General features: G+C 35.3%; 1 protein-coding gene across 4 annotated transcripts in view; it reads right to left on the bottom strand.

The window, feature by feature from the left end:
* LOC112058310 (anoctamin-1) overlaps positions 1–20,745 on the bottom strand; it is a 50,898-nt gene that overhangs the window by 24,539 nt on the left and 5,614 nt on the right. The window contains exons 2-7 of one of the 4 annotated variants that reach the window (XM_052881309.1): positions 14,904–15,001; positions 7,138–7,251; positions 5,342–5,558; positions 3,885–3,950; positions 2,958–3,026; positions 144–304 (exon numbers count right to left, since the gene is read on the bottom strand). In XM_052881309.1, the coding sequence (XP_052737269.1) occupies positions 144–304; positions 2,958–3,026; positions 3,885–3,950; positions 5,342–5,558; positions 7,138–7,251; positions 14,904–15,001 (725 nt within the window). The remainder of the gene's footprint in view (positions 1–143; positions 305–2,957; positions 3,027–3,884; positions 3,951–5,341; positions 5,559–7,137; positions 7,252–14,903; positions 15,002–20,745) is intronic. The other 3 variants (XM_052881306.1, XM_052881307.1, XM_052881308.1) reach the window with 3 other exon arrangements.

Genomic DNA, 20,745 nt, shown 5'->3' with positions numbered 1-20,745 from the left:
GTTCTACAAAGTGCCACTCTATGTCCAGCTGCCTGTGTACGCCACAGCGGTGTAAAATCTCCGTTGTAATTTAATTCTTAAAAATTATAAACTGGTTAAATGTTTCTGACATATTACAAAAGTTAAGCTTGAGTTAAACTTACAAATACTCCTTGTCCTTAGAATAAATGGCGGTGAGCCGATGTTTTCTCTCGGGAAACTTAGCGGGATCTACTCGGATTCTCGACATGAACTTATCCCAACAATCGTCTATCCTGTCTATGAGGCTATTCGTCTTCTCATGAATGTCCTTGAGAGCTGAATACTGAAAAATAATGTTTAAAACAATGGGAGTAAGGTTGAGTTTAGTGTAAATATGCGGTATTTACGACTGAATAGGAAAATGTACTGACAATTTGTTTTTACTAATATTTAGTTACAATTGAAAGTATTGCCATCCTTTTCCTACTATTCTCAGATGAAAGTGACAGTACATCGTTATCGAATTGTAGCAGCAGAAATAAAAAAATAAAATATCTACTGAAGTAAGAAGAAGAAAATTCAAAACCAAATGGTAATTCTGTTAAAAACAAAATATTAGATGCATGATATTTTTTCATGCGTATTTTCGCTCAAGTACGAAACTACTTAACACACTTAAAAAAAGTAATGTTAGTTTACAAAAAAATGTTGCGAAAATAATAATGAAGTTGAAAGTTTTAAATAAATAAGATCAAAAAATATAAATATAAAGTAATTTAAAACTTTTTTATATTAATTTATTTTTACAGTTTTATTATTAGGTACAATGGTGATATGAATTATGATATGGCAGCTTCGAATACTACGAGTACGTTGCGAATCGTTATTTTTGCTCCCAAAAACCCTATTTACATTAATTAAACCATAGACAACTCCCAAAAACCCTATTTACATCAATTAAACCATAGACAACCGCTCCCAAAAACCCCTATTTACATCAATTAAACCATAGACAACCGTATTCAATCACAGGCAACCACAGACATCCTTTAATCTACTATCCTTATCGAGTTGGTTTAAGTTTAGAGCTGTAATTATTTTATAGGTTATTATTAGTTAGTTAGTTTGTAAAAATCTTTAGAAGCAACAACTAAACTATAATTTAAACTAAAATTAAAATGATAATGTTTAATTTAGTTAATTAGATAATATGTAGTTAGGTAAGTTTATTTAATAAAATTAGCAAGCTATTATATAGATCAGATTATCCAAAGTTACGAGTGTGATTATTTCAAGTAAAGATTATCTCGAACCTCAATAAATCAATCTCTACAACTCGAAAAAATGTCTGTTCCCTTTTTATTAAATCACAAAAACAAAACAAACCATTTTGATTCGTATTTTTTTATTAAGTCAAAAAACAAAACATGGCAATTTATGATTTCTTAAAATTTTCAACTACCCAACACCAAAAACGATGTGAAAAATACACATATTATATTAAGCCAAAAACACGAATGTAAAAACCAACCCTTACATTATTGTGTATCAACCCTTAGGTAGAAATATACTTAATTATATTTACATTCAATACAACTCCAATCAGGTTTTTCAAACAACAATGACACAACACGAAAAACGTTTCAAAAAACATTAGAAATGACCCAACACCGAAAACGCTCGTGAACAAGCGGTTAATGACTTACATGGCAAAACTATCCCAAGCTTTAATGTTAAAAAGCATGTAAAGTAAAGCCAGCAGAACAAGATAAAGAATGTAAATAAACTTATAGAGCGGGCGCAACTTATTAGCCGCACCTTATACCCAACTTTTATTCATTACTGCTATTGAAATTGGTATGACTGTACAAAGACGTATTGTTACACTAAATGACTAGAAGATAGAGAAAAAAATTAATGTCTATACTACAGTCTGTCTTGATGAGTACTGTTTACCAACAAAGAAATCAGAAATGAAGGCAGAAAACGCATGTCATTTCATAACTAATTAATTTTAAATTATGTTTGGTTTGTTTATAAAATGTTATATAAAATATATTAACTATATCTAATTGCTCTTACCTTATTAATCAAGTTTATTTTCAATAATTTAAGAACAAGTTAATTATAATAATTATTAGGTGTGAAATGACCAGTTTATACCCTCATTTTTAATTGGTTTGTTGGTAAACAGTACTCATCAAGAAAAGCTGTAGTATAGTTTAAATTTATAAGATCGCATAAATTTTACTCATTAGTTATATTTTTGTTATCTTACACAAAGCCTTAATGAATTGTATATCACGACCCATTGTGAACAAACATAAAAAAATCATTCAGTAGTTTCTCGTTTTTATGGTTACAACAGCAGCTGTTCACAAATAGTTGCGGATCTAAACTATTCGCTCAAGAAAAAAACACGTATGGGTATAATTCGCGCTGATTTTGTCGCTCTCTTTAAAGCGTTTTTCAGAAAGCATGGGTACGGTGACAATCACCTGTGTGACATTCTTAATAGGTACGTACGTACTATTATCGTGAATCGCGACAAACTTTCAAGTAAATAACGTAAATAATCGTTGATATTAAGAGAGAACAATATTTTCATTTGCACTGCTATAGATGACATTTTTGTCTCATCTCAAATTATGTCGTTGACGCATCTTATGCGTTTTTGTATTTCTATCTCTATCCCGCATGCAATAGCAGTCAGATTTTTACATCCTTTACCTAATGTCCGGCCGCTCAGAGATTGCGTTTCTGACAGGTCGTTCATCGAATGGTCGATGTAACTACGAACTGGCGTAGAAGGTTGTTGAACTGCGCTGTTTCAAGTTAATGCCAACTGTTTGTCTTTGTAGTGATTAGACAAAAAACGAGTCAATTGTAATTGAATATCCCATTCGATCACGACCTGTCAGAAACGCAATCTCTGAGCGGCCGGATAGTATCGCTGGCTTTGCTCCGACGTATCCGTAGTCACGAAAGCTGCATACCTTCGACATGTACAGAGCAGCGTTCAGTATCGCATTCGTCTTCCCACCTTTGCGTATCTTACTGCATTCCTACGAACGTTAACACGATTATGTCCGGTACACACGTGCGTACGAGTAGCTCTTGCTTGTTATATCGCCATCGATCTCCTATTAAAAAGTGGATGCACAATCAGCGACCAAAAAACGTCCCCACTCAGTGAGTGCCAAACACAACTTCTTGGCACTCAATTCAAGTAATCGCATTTGCAAATTCAACCTTAAACTTAATCCTTAAGGTTGAAATTGGGATTTTATTGAATATTGAATATTTAAAGGCCTTTAGGTATAATTTTCTTTAGCAACAATTCTAAACATGTCAAAGCAAAATTGGCCAGTTTTTAAGTGAAATTTTCTACATGATTGTGCGTCCTTTTATTATAAGAGGTCGATGTATATCTCACAAAGAATACAACAATCGTGCATTTAATAGCTATATTGTGCCAATTTAATTCAGTTTTTTAATAGTTTGAGTTTAATGTTTTATTTAATTTAAGTATATAAAATTAAAAAAAATAACAAAAAGATAGGGATAGACAACAGATAAAATAAAATGTTTTATTTATTACTTTTGATAATAAATTAAAAAGCTTTCTAGAAGATCAGTTGAATGAAAATATTTATATACCTATACTCCGCGCCACAAAACAAGTCCAGTAGACGCGGCGCTAATGTATTATTATTGGTGCTCACTGTCATTTGGTATAATGTTATAATGGTGGTCTTATTGTAATTTGTGTAAGGAGCTGTCAATTTTAGTTCAGGTTTGATCCGCGGGACGTCTTTTGTGGCGCAGAGTCTATGAGCCTGACCATGAGCCTGCCTATACTCAGTGGTTAGGTACGTATAGTACAGTATGAATATATTAAAAAAGTATATTAAAAGACATACCTTCATTGGCATTCTTAATTTAAGAACCTCGCTGTAATCTCTAAGTACTGCTAGCGGCGCATGAATCTGGAAGAAGAATAATAGGGATGATGACAGTTTTTTTAAATTGTATATAAATTAAGAGTATGCCAATAGTAAAGCAATTTTGTAAAAGTAACAGGGTATCTGCGATCATTACTTTCGGAGCTACAGGGATTTAAAGGGTCAGATTTGCGGCGCTGCCGCGGATCCCTGAAAAACGCCCCATTCAAAATGGCACGAACTAATGACGTCGTACGTAATGCAGTGATCCATAGATTTGTATGGGCGGTCAAACAAAATTACTAATATCTTTGTTATTTGTGCGTTTATGTTTATAGTTCATTTATTAAAAAATGTCACATTTAATGTAAGGAAGCTAAAACTGTATGAATTTTCATCTAATTACGATAAAAGATTTTTAATAGATTTGAAATTTTATAATCTCATTTATTTTGCAAATATCCAGTCAATCTTTGCTTTTTATGTATAAATTCGTTAACATTGACTTAATTTACTCGAATGGATCATAAAAATCAATATATTCAAACCTAGTCATCATCCCCATTATAACTATGTTAATCATTTTAATTAGTTGAGGATTAAAGGTTATTTCCCTAAGATAATGCGTATCCCGTTCTGTTTCCTTAACTTTTTATGGTTCAGTACACAGTTTAACATCGTGATGAAAAAGGATCTCAAATACATTTCTTTAGTAATTTTGAAAAAAATAGCTTCCACCTAAATTAAATAGACTTGCACTAGACTACAAACCAGCTTGAATGGAAAGCAATAGTGAGTAAATATAGTATAGTAAACTCTAAAATGCAGCGCGCTATCCTAGTAGAAACCTCTTGTCTTTACTCTTGCTTTGAAGATGCAGAACTCATAAATACAATTTTAATACATAACAATATCTGGCAGAATGTATTTAAATGAAAGTTCTTACTTTAAATTCTAATACACCGGTTAAGTGTTCATTTAGCAGCAACTTTTGCTGCTCATGTAAATGAATCATAAGTGTGTGTCGGGCCACGCGCAGTGTAGGGTTCCGTATATTAAGTTAACATTTTAATCCCTTATGAAATGCACAAAAATACCGAATACCCCACACCATGAGATAGACAATAAAAAATTCATCCCCACTTTACATGTAGAATAAAAAATTATTTCAACATTTTATTTTACGATTCACATTTTTAATATACATAGGTACTCATGCTATTTTACAGCTTTCTAGTAGTAATAGTCACTAAGTAATCACATCGCACCGACCAAGTGGAGGTACGGACCACGAGATTCCCCTCTTTTCCCGGGTAAATCATGGAGAATTATTCCTCCTACATTCATATTTTTCCAGCCACTTTGATAGCTGAGGCATGTGTCCAAAGGGGGCAAGATCTACCCACATAAACGTTTTACGTCTACCTCACATCTACCTTAACAAAGTGCAATCCATACAGATCCTCGGGAGCTTCTCGCTCCAACTGGAGGCCTTCTTTCTCCAGGTTCCCTTCGAAGACTCTTCTGCTTTCGACAGCCTCCGCAGTAGTCGCCTCTTCCTTCCCGGCCTCCCACACCAACACGAAGTCCACCGACCGGACGCCATCGTTAAATGTCAGGGAAGGATTGTTTAAAATACCGCCCATCACAATCCTGGAAAACGTATGCCAACAGTTAATATGAGACAATATCCGGTAATTCATATGTCATCGTCAGCAGCCAATGGAGGTCAACTTCTTAATATATGCCTCCACTTAGTCAAAATACCAAGTCTTGAGCCATTTGTATTCAACGTTACATTACATAGATGGGATGTATGTATACAAAACTCTTAACCATACATTTTATTAGCTGATCAAAATTATGTTTGACTAATTTCATTCACTTCTTGATTGATTCGCGGTGGAATATATCTGAGTACGGACAAAGAAATTACCATAATCCATTCAAATCTTTAGGAAATTCATAAAAGACACCATACGGGCTGTATTGGTGTATTTTAAGGTCTTTTAAGGTCTACTCGACTATTTACCAACAAAAACAAAATTAAAATTAAGGCAGTGAAAGCATTTCATAACTTATTTATTTTAAACTATGTATTGTTTGTTTAAGTAGAAAATTACGTAATTTCATTAAATGAAAGTTTATAAAAAAAAATGTAAGTAGGTAAACCTTAAACACATGCTTTATCTTATCCTTTAGAATCCAAACCCAAATAAACAGTAACAAATATAAACATAATACATTAAAATAGCGACATGCACGACCAAGCCACCACCAAGGCATCGCATGTGACCAGCACGTTAAGAAATACATTACAAAAGTTATAGCCCTTTGATAATAATCAAGTTTTAGTTATAAAAATACCTCCTAAAAATACAATAAATTATAATTAAGGTAACACATATAATAAAAAAGAAATCCTTATTAATATGCTTAGAAAATAACTATCCTCGGTTTTTAATTTGTACTGAATGTAATGAATAATAATTCATTGTAATTAAGAATTGGTAGGTAATCTACATAATGTATTACTTTTTTGAATAAAGGTCTAGGTATTGAAAATGATAATTGTTATTGTTGACTATTTTGTAATAATATACGCCTTACGAACATATTTTTTTACTTACTGCTATAAAAAGTTTTGTACTCTGAAATAAGCTTTCTTAACTCAGCAGTTTTACTATTCAATATAATAAAATATTAAGTAAACGTAAAGAAAATATTACTCTATTATACTATAACATAATATATTGACTAAATACAACACTTACATTAGGTATTGTATTGTGTTGTCAGGTTTGGCAACTCTCCGATCAAATGGAATCTATATTTAATGTTATAAAGCTGAAGAGTTTGTTTGGTTGAACGCGCTAATCTCAGGAACTACTGGTCCGATTTGAAAAATTCTTTCAGTGTTAGATAGCCCATTTATCGAGGAAGCTTATAGGCTATATATTATCGTATTCCTACGGGAACGGGAACTACGCAGGTAAAACCGCGCGGCGTCAGCTAGTCCAACAAAACATTTATTTATTACCATAAGATTAGGAAGTTGAAGTTTAAGATGTAGCTAAATATCTATTGAATAAATAAAAAAATAAGCTCCATTGCAACTACTTCTACTACAACAAGTCCTTAACTACAATTTATGTAGGAAGTAGTGTGTCCACTGGGAATTGTCTATTGTCCATGGTATAGACAATGTAGACAATATAGATTCTATACTCACGAACAGTGGTTGGCCACGGGTTTGCCGTTGTTATTGATGGTGTCCGGAGGCAACGCGGGCTCGCCGCAAGGGCAGTCTTCGGCAGGCCTCGTCGAGGCCTCGCTTCCATTGTCCCTGGAAAGTTAGCCGTGGACACACTGTTGCTCGCTAATAATGTCACCTAACATTTGTTAGTATATCAACATAAAAGGTCAGCAAAAAGAAATGCTAAACGGTTCTGTGGTGACCACGGAGTAATTGGTATATTCAGGAGTCCAGAGGGATTCTCTCCTCCCTATCTTTATAATCTTAACTTAATATAAATGCGAATGTGTTTGTTTGTTTGTTATGCTTTAACAGTTTATAAACCGATTTTAAACATTATTTCAGGTATCGAAAACTACGTTATCATCGAGTAGCATAGCCAAAATTCTAACATCATGTTCGTACGGGAACGGCTACTAGGAGCGCGAAACTAAGGCAGATCCGATAGTATGTATACACTATAGGCACAATAATTGAGGCTTTACCACAATCTCATCTGATGGTAAGTGAACATTTAAAATAAATCACGAAACCTAACTGAACTGTAGAGATTGCATAGCACAGTAAATGAAAATCCTGTGGATTGCTCGAAAATCGCTAGCGGCTACATTATAAGTATCTACATATGTACTATAATACTTATTCACTATGTGAAAATAATTATTTGCTTGGCAATTGGTATGTCCTTGCAGTCATTACGGTCGTAACGTATCGATTGCAATTAATTTACGTTTACATACGTATATAGATAACGTAAAGAGTTAGTCTAGTACAATGCTGGCTGCATATGCTATCTCGGGTAGCATTTATAACTCCCATAACAGCTGATATGGATTACCATATCAGCTGTTATGGGAGTTATAAATGTCCGACCAACCAAGCTACCGCAGTATCAGCCGTATCAATTATACGGGCCCCCCGAACTTTAGGGGCCCCTTAAGTGTGAAAGCAAAAATTAGTAAAATGTAATCCACAATATTTCAATGTTCCCACACTGGAACCCAAAAATTATATTACATTTTGTGTAGTATGTGTCTACTTTGTGGTAAAAGAGTTAAATCAAAATCTCCAAGAGATTTTTCGGGATTTACCTCTCAACTATTTCCACTGGACCAAACTGATGGTAAGTGGTAAAACATAGCCTATAAATAGAGCAACACAAAGCAGGCTTGTATACATATGTTTTCTGTCACGCAGGGCAATGCAAGGAGCACGACATACAAAATGCAGCCATGAGGCGTTTAGCTTTAGGCTGCCTGTCCACCAGAGCGGAGCGAGGCAGAGTAGTGGAGAAACGGACTAATGCGGAGCGGAGTTGCGTACTGTGTTTGTCCACCAGTAGATGAGCGAGTTGCAGACGCGATTCCCCGTTCCGTTTCCCCACTTCGCTTACCGTCCGGTTTTATATGAATTTTTAAACTAGCTTGCAAGTCCCTGTCCATTTAAAAAGAGCGGAGATTTTGTGCATTCCTATTGGTTAATATTTCTCCGTTTCTCGGCTCCGCTGCCTCGCTCCGTTTCGGTGGACTGGCAGCCTTATTGTCAGTGATTACACTGGTAACACAACAACTTTGCTTGGCGGTAGAAATAGGCATGACAGTTGTTGCATCCTTGGACGAGCTCTGTCACACAAAACTCTACTGCTACTCAACCTACTTTTATTCTGCTATCCACAAGAGAACGGGATATCGCCAGCAAAATTATCGAATAAATTAAAGGGCACTAACTGACCTGGCAAACGTTGTTTTGCCTTATCGAATTATCGCTATTTAAAATTAGGGGTTGATGGTAGAATGAAATGGGAACGTATTTTTATATGTATAGTAATAAATTATGTATAACAGTTACGAGCCAGCGATGAAGGTCTGAAATGATGTGGTCCCAATTCACCGTCAGTAAATTGGGACCTTACCAGACCTCTAAAGCTCGAACCATTACAATAAAATCGGGACGGACGAACCAAGAGGTCATGAGTCGCAATATTAAATTATTCAGAGGAATGCACTCATCATTTAGCTACTGAATAACGATACGCAAATCGATGACGTCATCAATTAGCATCCAACAATCGCGAGGGTAACGTACTGACTGTTGAAGATCTTCAGAGAATTTATGTTATAAATTTTACAGGAATTGGTTTAAAATCATTACCGTCTACCTACTTTAATAGCCTACTGTAGGGTCAAGAATATTATATCAATTCTAATATTATAATTCTGAAGAGTTTATGTGTTTGATTAAACGCGCTAATCTCAGGAACTACTGGTCTGATTTAAAAAATTCTTTCAGTGTTAGATAGCCCATTTATCAAGGAAGGTTGAAGGCTATAGGCTATAATATTATATTATCTCCATATTCCTACGGAAACGGGAACCACGCGGCGCCAGCTAGTTTATGATAAAGGTGATTCTGAATACTTTGTGGCTTGGCGGGGTTAGTGCGTTAATGTTTATGTGTGTAACGATCTGTATCACATTGTTATGCTTATGACTTTGAGCTGCGGCTTATCGTTCTCTAATAACGTGGGTGCATCCTGTCCCTCGTGCAAAAATAAAACATTTAAATAGGTCTAATATACGGGAGCTGTTAAAACAACAGGTTTAACTAAAAATTTAATGCTTGACTGCCATTACACCTGATGGTTAGTCAACAGGCAGTCTTTTTATTACTCTTAGTTAGCCCTTGACTACAATCTCACCTGATGGTCAGTGATTATGCAATCTAAGATGGAAGCGGGCCCCTTTCGGTTTCTACACGACAACGTACCGGAACGCTAAATCGCTTGGCAGTACGTCTTTGCCGGTAGGGTGGTAACTATTCACGACCGAAGCCTGACCTGGACCAATTAGGAAAACCTCAATAGGCCCAGCCAAAGATCAAAGGACCTCCGTCTTGTTAATTCACCGTGCATATCACTGCGCCAGAGAGGCCGTTGGAGTCGAAGATGGAACCGATTTAATTTGTAAGGGATGTAATAAGTTAAGGTATAAAATAATACAAACAATGTGTGCAATCATGGAGGATAACTAAATGTAAAATAAAAGATTTCTGACGAATTGAGAACCTCTTCCATTTTTTGAAGTCTGTTAAATATTAGACATTACACCTGAATTATATATTCGTACTCAACTATCATCATTTTTTATTCTCACGTTTTCAACTAACTTTTTATACTTTACTTTAGTTGAAACTTAATTTAATATTTGCATAAACATTGACGGTGAGACATTGTATCTAATTAAAATAACAATACCTATGTATTACGATAGAATACATAACAATACATAACAATACAAGGTGTGTAGTACAAAATGTACAGTTTCGAGCAAATAAATTATGACTGAAACTTTATTATATTACAGATATTTATTTTGGCTGGTGGGAGGCTTCGGCCGTGGCTAGTTACCACCCTACCGGCAAAGACGTACCGCCAAGCGATTTAGCGTTCCGGTACGATGCCGTGTAGAAACCGAAAGGGGTGTGGATTTTCATCCTCCTCCTAACAAGTTAGCCCAATTCCATCTTAGACTGCATCATCACTTACCATCAGGTGAGATTGTAGTCAAGGGCTAACTTGTAAAGAGTAAAAAAAAAAAAAAAAGAAACGTTTTAAGTTAATTATAATGATAGATTATTATTAGCTCAAATATATGGTTTTCCCTATTCTAATGCAAACACTCTTAGAGTGTAGCTAGTTGAATGATTAAACGGTGATGACGAATCACGAAACCGAGATTTCCTGTTTTAATGTGCAGTCTACGTAATTTACGGTATTTTATATGTCACCTGAGACTAGCTTACTGTCTAAGCTGCAGATGAAAGACTGCACAAGTGTAAACCAAAACACTTGCCTAACTCTCAGCACTTACTAACCAACAAAAAGATTTTTTAAAAGTACTGTTACTGATGATTTCTTGATTCTATGAATATTTCAATATTTTCCCCAGTGAGGTATTTATTACAATCAACAAACAATATTATGAATTTTCAATAATTAAAATAGAAATATAAATATTATCAGCTTAGTGTTTTAAATGTTCGTTAATTGAGAATTTTGTTTTTTAAAAATTAGCATTCGGTAACCTGATTGTGATTCATATTATAATCTTCAAATAAATAAATTAAAAAAAAAGCTTACACAGCTTCCATTCTAACACAAACACAATGGTTTACAGCACAAAGCCACACACATATAACACACACATTACAAAACAACGATATAGTTGTTAAAGTGCTATAAGCATACTTTTAACACGACACGCGACGAATGATTTTTAATCAAATCTAATATTTATTATTATTTGCTAACTCGTTGTTATTCTTCAACTAAGCCTGCTTGACATTCGTTCGACAAGTTTACATTACAACTTCAACAAGTGATAAAAAAGTAAAAACATTTCGTAGCGTACATTCTATGGATAGCCATTACGAGTATGTCAAACCAGCTGGCCTATTTCCTATTTTGATCTTTATTATTAACCCATCAAAATAAATTGATGGGTTAATAATAAAGAATACAAATGTCATCCGGTGCTTACTGGTGGATATCATATAGTATGTAGATGACACTTTGTCAATTAACTTGTTGCCCACTTCGATAGGTTTATAATATAGACCAAAATAGTCCAGCAGCTCAGTAACTTTCGTTTCCTAAAAGTATTCTAATAAACTATCGACTACATTGGGATATATACTACAATTGACGATCAAAACCATGCAGTTTTGTACAGCTATATCGTTTTAGAAAATATTGACTAAAATTTGATTTAAATTAACATGCGTTTCAGTCACACCGCGTTTGTAAAGTGCGCTTCCGCCTTTGTTAGTATTTAGATATTTAGTATTTTTAATGATTATTATTATCACCTAATTAGTTCGGGCAGTCGACGGGGTCGGGGCGATAAGGTTGAGTGAGAGTTCACATTGACATAAGACAGCGAAATATTAAAATAATTAATATTCAACAAACCTGACTGGCTTATTTTTTTTTAACTCTGAATAATATATATAAAGGTATTAAATTTTTAGATAATAGCCTCGAGGATATTATTTGCAAGAATCCTCAATTTTTTCCTTTAAAAAATTGAGGCTTATTGCTCCAACTGAATTACTTATGAAATTATATGTAGTTTTAGCCCAATCGGTAATATCCTATTGTATTTCTTTGTGGGGAGGCTCTGCAAAAACGCGATTTATTGAGGTAGAAAGAGCTCAGCGCTATTTATTAAAAATTATACATTTTAAATCTTATCGACATCCTACTGACCTTCTGTATCTATGTAGCAATGTGTTAACAGTAAGACAACTATATATATTAAGTTCCATTTTAAAACTTCATAAGTCTCTTCGCTTTGATCAGTCCATTATAAATAAAAGAACTCAAAGTGCAGCATTCCCTATGGTCATGTCTAAAACTGTATTTGCAGCGACCCAATATAAAAAGCAATCTTGTATGTTATACAATAAAATAAATAAACAGTTAAATATATATCCACTAAATTTGTATGATTGTAGAAATAGGGTGAGTGAATTTTTGAAAGGGCTTGACTATGATCAAAGCGAAGATCTCCTAAAGATTGTTAAATAAATTAAAATAAAACAAGGGGAAGGAATGCCACACATTCACGCACAAACACGCAAACACATACACACACACACACTCTCTCTCACACACAACTACACGCACGCACGCACTCACACACACTTATGTACTCCATTTTCAATTCATTTTCTTTTGATGTGTTTTTTTCCTTATAACGTATAATATTATATTAATTACTAGCGAGAGCGAGACCTTCTGACACAGGTTTTCACTTAAAAGAAGGTCTCAGCCCTACTATGTAATGTAATGTTTATAAAACGAATAAAATTCATTTTCATTTTCATTTTCATTTTCTCAATGACATTGTTTTGCAAAAAATATTGTAAGTTTTGATTTCGAAGCCTATTTGAAAATAATATTATAATATACTTGTTAACTTAGTAAACGTATAATATACTTGTTAACTCACCCAAACCCTCGTTTACTAAGTAAACGAGGGTTTGGGTGAGTACCGCTCTTTGTTCATCTCATAATATGCACACTCAACTCCCTGTAGCGCCTGCACTACAAGGCCGTTGTCTTGATTTTTATATTCCTCGAAATCCGCTGTCGCCTGTGGTACGTGAACACTCAGTCCGAGATAAATTCATACAAATTTTAAATATTATACAAACAAACATGCTACCGAGCACCGACTAGATCCCAACCAATGACGTCACACCATAAATTTAAATATACGATATTTTAAATCGCAGTGTTAATAACTGTTAGGTACATGTACTTTAATAATAATGTAACACCGCTACTGCTTAAATATATTTTTCACCAATCCACCGTATCGTGTTTTTCCGTGTCTACCCAACCTTTTAGTTATTGTGTTCTTGCTGACCCTTTAAGGGGCTCGCAACAGCGTCGCCGGAGGGTAGGTAAGCGAACGTAGAAGCTCTAGCAGTGGACTAGATGAAGGAGTGAAACGACTCCAAGGTTGCCTGCTGTGAGACTCGGACATCGGCTTTCAGGGCGTTTAGGCCAATTTTGGTATTTTTTGTAACTCTTTACAAGTTAACCGTTGACCAAAATCTCACCTGATGAAGCAATCTAAGATGGATGCGGGCTAAATTGTTAGGAGTAGGATTAAAATTCACACCCCTTTCTGTTTCTACACGACATCGTACCGGAATGTTAAATCACTTGGCGGTACGTCTTTGTCGGTAGGGTGGTAACTAGCCACGGCCAATCAAAAATAAAAATAAGTATAGAAATGATTGACAAAATCTGCAATGATGTTGCTTGAAAGTCTCAATATTTTGATGTCGGTGTCGGTATTTTTTTAAAAAACGGATTTCCGTATCGAATTTTTTGCGAAATCTCAGAATTATTTATCGTTGCAGAGTTAAAAATTTATTACAAGGTAAACTTCCATTGTTAAGAAAACAACTAAACACGGCGAAATTACTGCGATTTGTTTCTGTTCTCTTTGTAACTTTATATAACTTAAAAATTAGATTTGAAATTACCTTCCAAAAATAGGTCTCTTTCACAATAAAGTAATTGGTAGAATAGGGATGCAGATTCCTGTAGAAATCAGCCCCCGGATATCAGTTTATTGGCTTGTTTAGCCTGGTATTGTAGGTACGACCTTGTACATTCTGTAGTACGACATTAATTTTATACTACGACCGTAGGGAATTTCTAGAAACACGCTTTTGCCGTAACGAATTTAATTATCATTACGATAAAACACCGTTAAAAAATTGGCGTTTATAGAAAATTGTATTTGACATTGAATTCGATATTAGACTCAGAAACACACGCAACTTATTTGCCACAACTTAGTACAACGCAGAGACATGAGAGCCCCTATTGCACGTAGTGATTCAAAAAATTCATGTAGTTTTAAACTTTTAAATAATTTTTTGCAAAGAGAAACTCAATCTTTGTCTATATAATACGGCTTTGCCTAAAACGCGGTAAACTTGGGGCGTCTTATATTGCATGAAAAAAAAGACAGATTCAAGAAGCAAGAGCGAAGCTTCTTTTAGAAGCTAGAAGCTCTAGCGAAATCTGGCTTTTTTCATTTGTCAAAATCCTAAGCCCCTCACTTCTGTGCCCCTGTGACGAAGCTAAGTATTTTGAAGACCTCCCATCCCCACTGAACAGATCACATATTATGGGCGTCAGTGTCAGCTCCGCAACTTACCGGTCCGTGTTCATGTCGTGCGACAGATTGTCCTGGTACGTGCTCAGGACGGACATCGCGTGCAGGTCCGCCATCCGCTCCTCCTTTGCCTTCTCCGTCTGCCCCAAACAACACAGCCAATCAATCACACTTGCTACCTATCATTAACCCATATTCGGCTCAATGTCGAGCACGTGTTTCCTCTCGGAATTAGAGGGGTCTAACCCCTCTAATTCCACCACGCTGTCCCAATGCCGATTGGCAGACTTCACACACGGAGAGAATTGAAAAAAATCGCAGGTATGCAGGTCGTTTTTCCTTCACCGTTTAACACACGTGATTTACCTAAGTTTAAGGCATATACAATTGTACATGTTACGCGACGGTTTAAGAGCTCTCGCAGAGGGTGCTGGCAAACTGGCAGCAAACATTAGATTATTACTAACTGTAAATAAGCCAAAATTTCGTGTTACTCAAGTTGTAAGAGAATATAGTAAATCAAATATTCCAACTCACTTTCACAGATTTTCACGAGATTAATCCAGAAAAATTAAGCTTAGCGTTTGTACACAGCAATACAATTAGGTAGCATTTAATTCGCGTGAGCAGATCGCATCTACACAAGGCCTTATCTTTCAGTTTTAAGACAATGCATGATTCCATACTCATTAAATCCAATTTACTCTAAAATCACACGCAAACTTCTTGTGTGTTCTACAAACGCCTATATAATTATAATATATAATAATTGATATAATTATTCCTATTAGGAAATCCGCGAATTGTTTAGATTAACTTTAGACAGTGATTCATGTCGAATTAGCACCAAATTCTCCTATAATAGTGAACTAGACGATAAGCTAACACTTATCATACGACCTTGTCGCTTTAACGAGTATAAACAGCAAAGTAAAGAGTAAAAATGTAAACTCTTCGAACACTGGCGGTATACAGTGAAGCGTTCATACAATCCCATACAAATTAAGTAATTAGTAAGTAGCATCAATTAGAGTTGGTTTAACTGCTTATTATAAACAGGTTTTACATTTAACTGCTTTGTAAGACGTGGCGCTAAGGACGCTTAGGTATATTTTATTATTTATTCCAATCCCTTCGATTTCGTAATTAATATAGTAGGACCATTTGATAAACAAAACTATCTTAATATATATAAAGCTGAAAGCTCCTCAGCCCATGTTTTTAACATAGGCAAGAATAGTAGGCAAATATGGAGATTGAACCTTGGGCGATTTAAAAAAAAAAGAAAAGAACTGCAGTATCTTTTAATTATGACCAATATTCCCATTCTGCTCCAACTGTCAGGAAAAACTGTGTTAAGAGTGAGTACAACAGTCCAGCGGGCGGGGATCGAACCACCACCCCTCGGTGATGTGTCCGGCTTTATCATTGAGCTATTGAGGCTTTGAGAGGTAACAGGTTTCAAAAATCCAGACGATCATCCAACCAAGGAGATAAAAAGAGTATTTTATATTCCTTAGTATAATTTGATGACTCATGTCCCCAGACGCCAGTCACTTTGCTTCGTGGCAACCCTTCGTGAAACATAATAAAGATCAAACTTTAAAAGTCTCTTGTGAACGGGGAACATTTTTTTTTATTCTTTACAAGTTAGCCCTTGACTGCCATTTCAGCTGATGGTGAAATCTAAGATGGAAGCGGACTAAATTGTTAGGCGTAGGATAAAAATCCACACCCATTTCGGTTTCTACGCGACATCGTACCGGAACGCTAAATCGCTTGGAGGTACGTAATTGCCGTTAAGGTGGTAACGAGCCACGGCCGAAGCCTCCCACCAGCCAGACCTGGTCCAATTAAGTCTCTTGTGAACGGAGAAAATATATAAAAAACATAAAAAAAAATCGGTTAAAAATTACAGTAACACCAAGGTTCAACGATCAAAATCCTTACGCAAATACATTAAACAAAAAAACTGAATCACTGATACTGCAGTAGACAGTGAAAAATAAATTAAGATAATGTCACTGCTTTTGGGAGACCATTATCAACACCGGATTGGTGTTATATATTAGGTATCTTCAACACAATCCAGGAACTAGACAACTATGTTAGTTTGTATACAAAACTTTCATAAAAACAGACACGACAATCACAAATACACTACGTAGTGATGATGGCATACATTATAATTTCCACACCTCACATGTCTGCGGGTTCTTATCACCCTGCTCCGGCCGGCGTCGTACAAGACGTAAAATATCACTTCGACGAAACTCCTTGCGATCATCATGTCGCGAGTCTTTTGAATATGTGTTGATCGCACGAAAAAACACAACAAACTGCCGCGCGACCTTGCTGTTTCTTACAGTAATGACTGATTCATCTGTATTGCCGTTCTATAACGTAAAAACCTTCTTTCCAAGACGTTTATCACATGATTTTGTAAACTAAACAGAACTTGTGTTTGCTGAGCAAATGAAAATCATAATTTCCATCAAGTACTGGATTAAGATAAAGACAGCCGTGATAGCCCAGTGGATATGACCTCTGCTTCCGTATCCGGAAGGTGATGGTTCGAATCCGGTCCGGGGCATGCTCCTCCAACTTTTCAGTAGTGTGCATTTTAAGAAATTAACCTAACGTGTCTCAAACGGTGAAGGAAAAACATCGTGAAGAAACCTGCATATATACCAGAGAATTTTCTTAATTCACTTCGTGTGTGAAGTCTGTCAATCCATATTGGGCCAGCGAGGTGGACTATTGGCCTAACTCCTAAGCCAATGGATTTGATAATCACATTTTGAAATTATCGAATGTAATTAAGTAGTTGCAGGCTTAACGACAAAGAATCTCAAAGTTCATCAGAAATTATAATAAGTAATTATATTCGCGATAAACAGACACAGTTAAATGAGTGACCAGGAATTAAATGAGTCATTTTGTTTAAAAGAAGCATACATTATTCTAAACATATGAGCAAGTTTACAGTTAACGTGTGGGTGGGAGACAAATTTGTCACCCAATGAGACTTTTTAGCGCATAATAGACATTTATAGGGGAACTTTTAAGGGAAATTACTAATTAAATAATTAGGTACTTAAATATTTACGGTGATCTTTTTCATTTAAAAATATTGGAAGATGAAATTCAAAAAAATATCTAATAACCCGATCGCAACCTACCAAGCCCAATTAGGTACTCCGTAAAACATGCAGAGAAGAAACCCATTCAAAACGCATAAGTTTCACTAAATTCAATCCAGCCATACAGCATAAGCAATAGATTTATATTAATAAATATATGCACGAAAGATTCGCAGTAAATTAATTAAATTACTTAACCGTTTAAAAACATCTAACAATATTCATACAAAATTCATATTTTCCAGTAAAATAATAAATTGTATATCCAATTTATTCTCCAAAATCTTTAATAGGTACAAGTTGCAAGGTCTAATTGTATTAATGGACCTATACGAGTACAAGGTAACATTGTGCATAAGTTAATATGTAGTTTTTAGAGAGAAACAAACCTTGTACGGGAAACTTCCTATTTGTAAGAAATACTCGTATCTGTTGCATTTCTGTTATATTCTTTTTTCATTATTTATCTTTATAAACCAAAATAGAAGCCAAACCACATGTAACACTTTAAAAAGTCCAATTGGAGTCCAATATTCATTAGTACTAAATAAAAAATATTTCGACAGAAAATAAAACACATGAAAAGTCCTGCACAAGCACAAAATTATACGCGCCTTCTTAACTCATAATTTTTAAATTCAGCCAAACTTAACGACATGGCAATGACCTTAGTAAGTAATTGAAACACAAAGACTTTTTATGAAACACCTATAAATAAAGTACATTTTGTTGGAAAGTTTTTACAAACGCGGAACATTATACGTCTTACGAAAGGAAAGGCGTCACTCGTACTGAACGCAAGTAACTAATCAGTATAGTATATTTAGAATGATACATTTTGTCAACATAACTAGATATACAGAAAGGCCTGTTACCATTTATCTTTATTGGCCAAATACCTATGGGATTTGCATTTCGAGTCAATTAACCTAATGAAACAGAGCGCTTTCACAACATACGATTCGATCGTTCAATCGATGATGCTGTATGATCATGTGTTGATTAATTATTAATAGCTAATAACGTCCGGCCAGAGTACACTGACAAAAGAGTGGAATGCGATTGGTGACAAAAAAATCGATGATGTAGAACAGTAAGAATTTAATTATATGCCTACAACTGTCGTATTCCTTACTTCAGAGTATCTTTTTAAGGAAGCGGTGCATACTGCCACAGTATCCTCCATCATGCTGTATTCCAAAAGAGAAGTATCTATTGACAGAGGCGGCGTATACCAACGGCTGCAGTAATATCCTCCAGTGTGCTCTATTCAACTAGAAAATTTTTTATTGACAGAGACGGCGCATATCGGCGGCTGCCCTAGTATACTCCAGCGTGCTCTATTCCAATAGAGAAGTTTTATTGACAGATACGGCGCATACCGGCGGCTGCCGTAGTTTACTCCAGCGTGCTCTATTCCAAATGAGAAGTTTTCTGTTTTATTGACAGATACGGCGCATACCATCATTCCCGCCGCGAGCTGTCAACGCGATAGACGTGTACCCGCTTAGATATGTTTATACTGTAGTTTGGATCGATTAAATTCACAGATAAACTGCACGTAAATACATAATAGTGTTGTGTAAATAAAATCAATATGTAGTGATTGTGAATAAAGTGTACAACAACTTGCTATATTCTTACCAATAGCATATTCAAGCAAAATTCTATCATACTTAACTAATATAAAGTGCTGTTAACTTTTTGTAAATAACTATATCAAAAACATCCCTCGCAATGCCTAGAGGACAAGCAAAGACGCTTCTTCCTTCGGAATCGGAAGCAACTCCTTATTCGGATGAGGGTGACGCGCTGCCTAAACGTTCCCGAAGTTACTCCAAACGCCGGCGCGTATCTCCTTCACCCAAGGATGACGTCAGCTGCATAAGAGATGAAATTAGAGATATGTTCGCTGAACTAAGGGCTGAGCAAAACGAAATTTTATCTAAATTAGTCACAGACGTGGCCGATATCAAGAGGCAGAATTCCGAAATGAAGAAAACTTGTTATGATATTGAGCGGTCACTTGAATTTATGAACAAGAACTTCGAAGAAATCAGCCAGAAAATTATCAAGCTTGAGGCGGAACGTAAGGAATTATGTGTCCAAATAAAAAAACTTGAAGATAAACTGGACGATATACAACGGCATACTCGGCATTATTGCATCGAAATTCGAAATCTTCCGTATTTTAAAACAGAAAGCAAAGAGGACCTGTGTCTTAAACTTAAAAATATATATAGTACCATAAACATTCAATTCGAACAGAATGCTCTGCGTGATATATACCGAAAACCGGGTAAGCCTGATAAAAACCGCCCAGTGGTAGTGGAATTAAATAACATATTTTCGAAAAATAATTTACTCCAAGCAGTGAAGAAATACCGAACTCTGAGTAATGGTAACAAGTTAACAACGTCATCGTTGGGGATCGCTGGGCCTACATCAAATATTTATATCTCTGAATATTTGACAGACAGCACAAACCGACTTTACTACTTGGCTCGTGACTTTGCGAAGAATAATAATTACGCATTCTGCTGGACAACAAATGGAAGGGTCTATTTGCGCAAAGCGGAAGGAACCCCGCATAATTTAGTCAAAAATGAGGTTGATTTAAAGAAATTAGAAAAAAATGCATGACTAGTCTATAAAAATGTAATAACTACTATTTGTTTTGGCTTTAAAGTGATAATTCAATTTTGTTTTTACATACTCCCATACCCTCTCTCACACACACA

The sequence above is a fragment of the Bicyclus anynana genome, chromosome 4, assembly GCF_947172395.1.
Source record: "Bicyclus anynana chromosome 4, ilBicAnyn1.1, whole genome shotgun sequence".
Classification (NCBI taxonomy): Eukaryota; Metazoa; Arthropoda; class Insecta; order Lepidoptera; family Nymphalidae; genus Bicyclus; species Bicyclus anynana.
The sequence above is the reverse complement of the archived record's forward strand: the minus strand, read 5'-3'. Positions and strand labels throughout refer to the sequence as shown.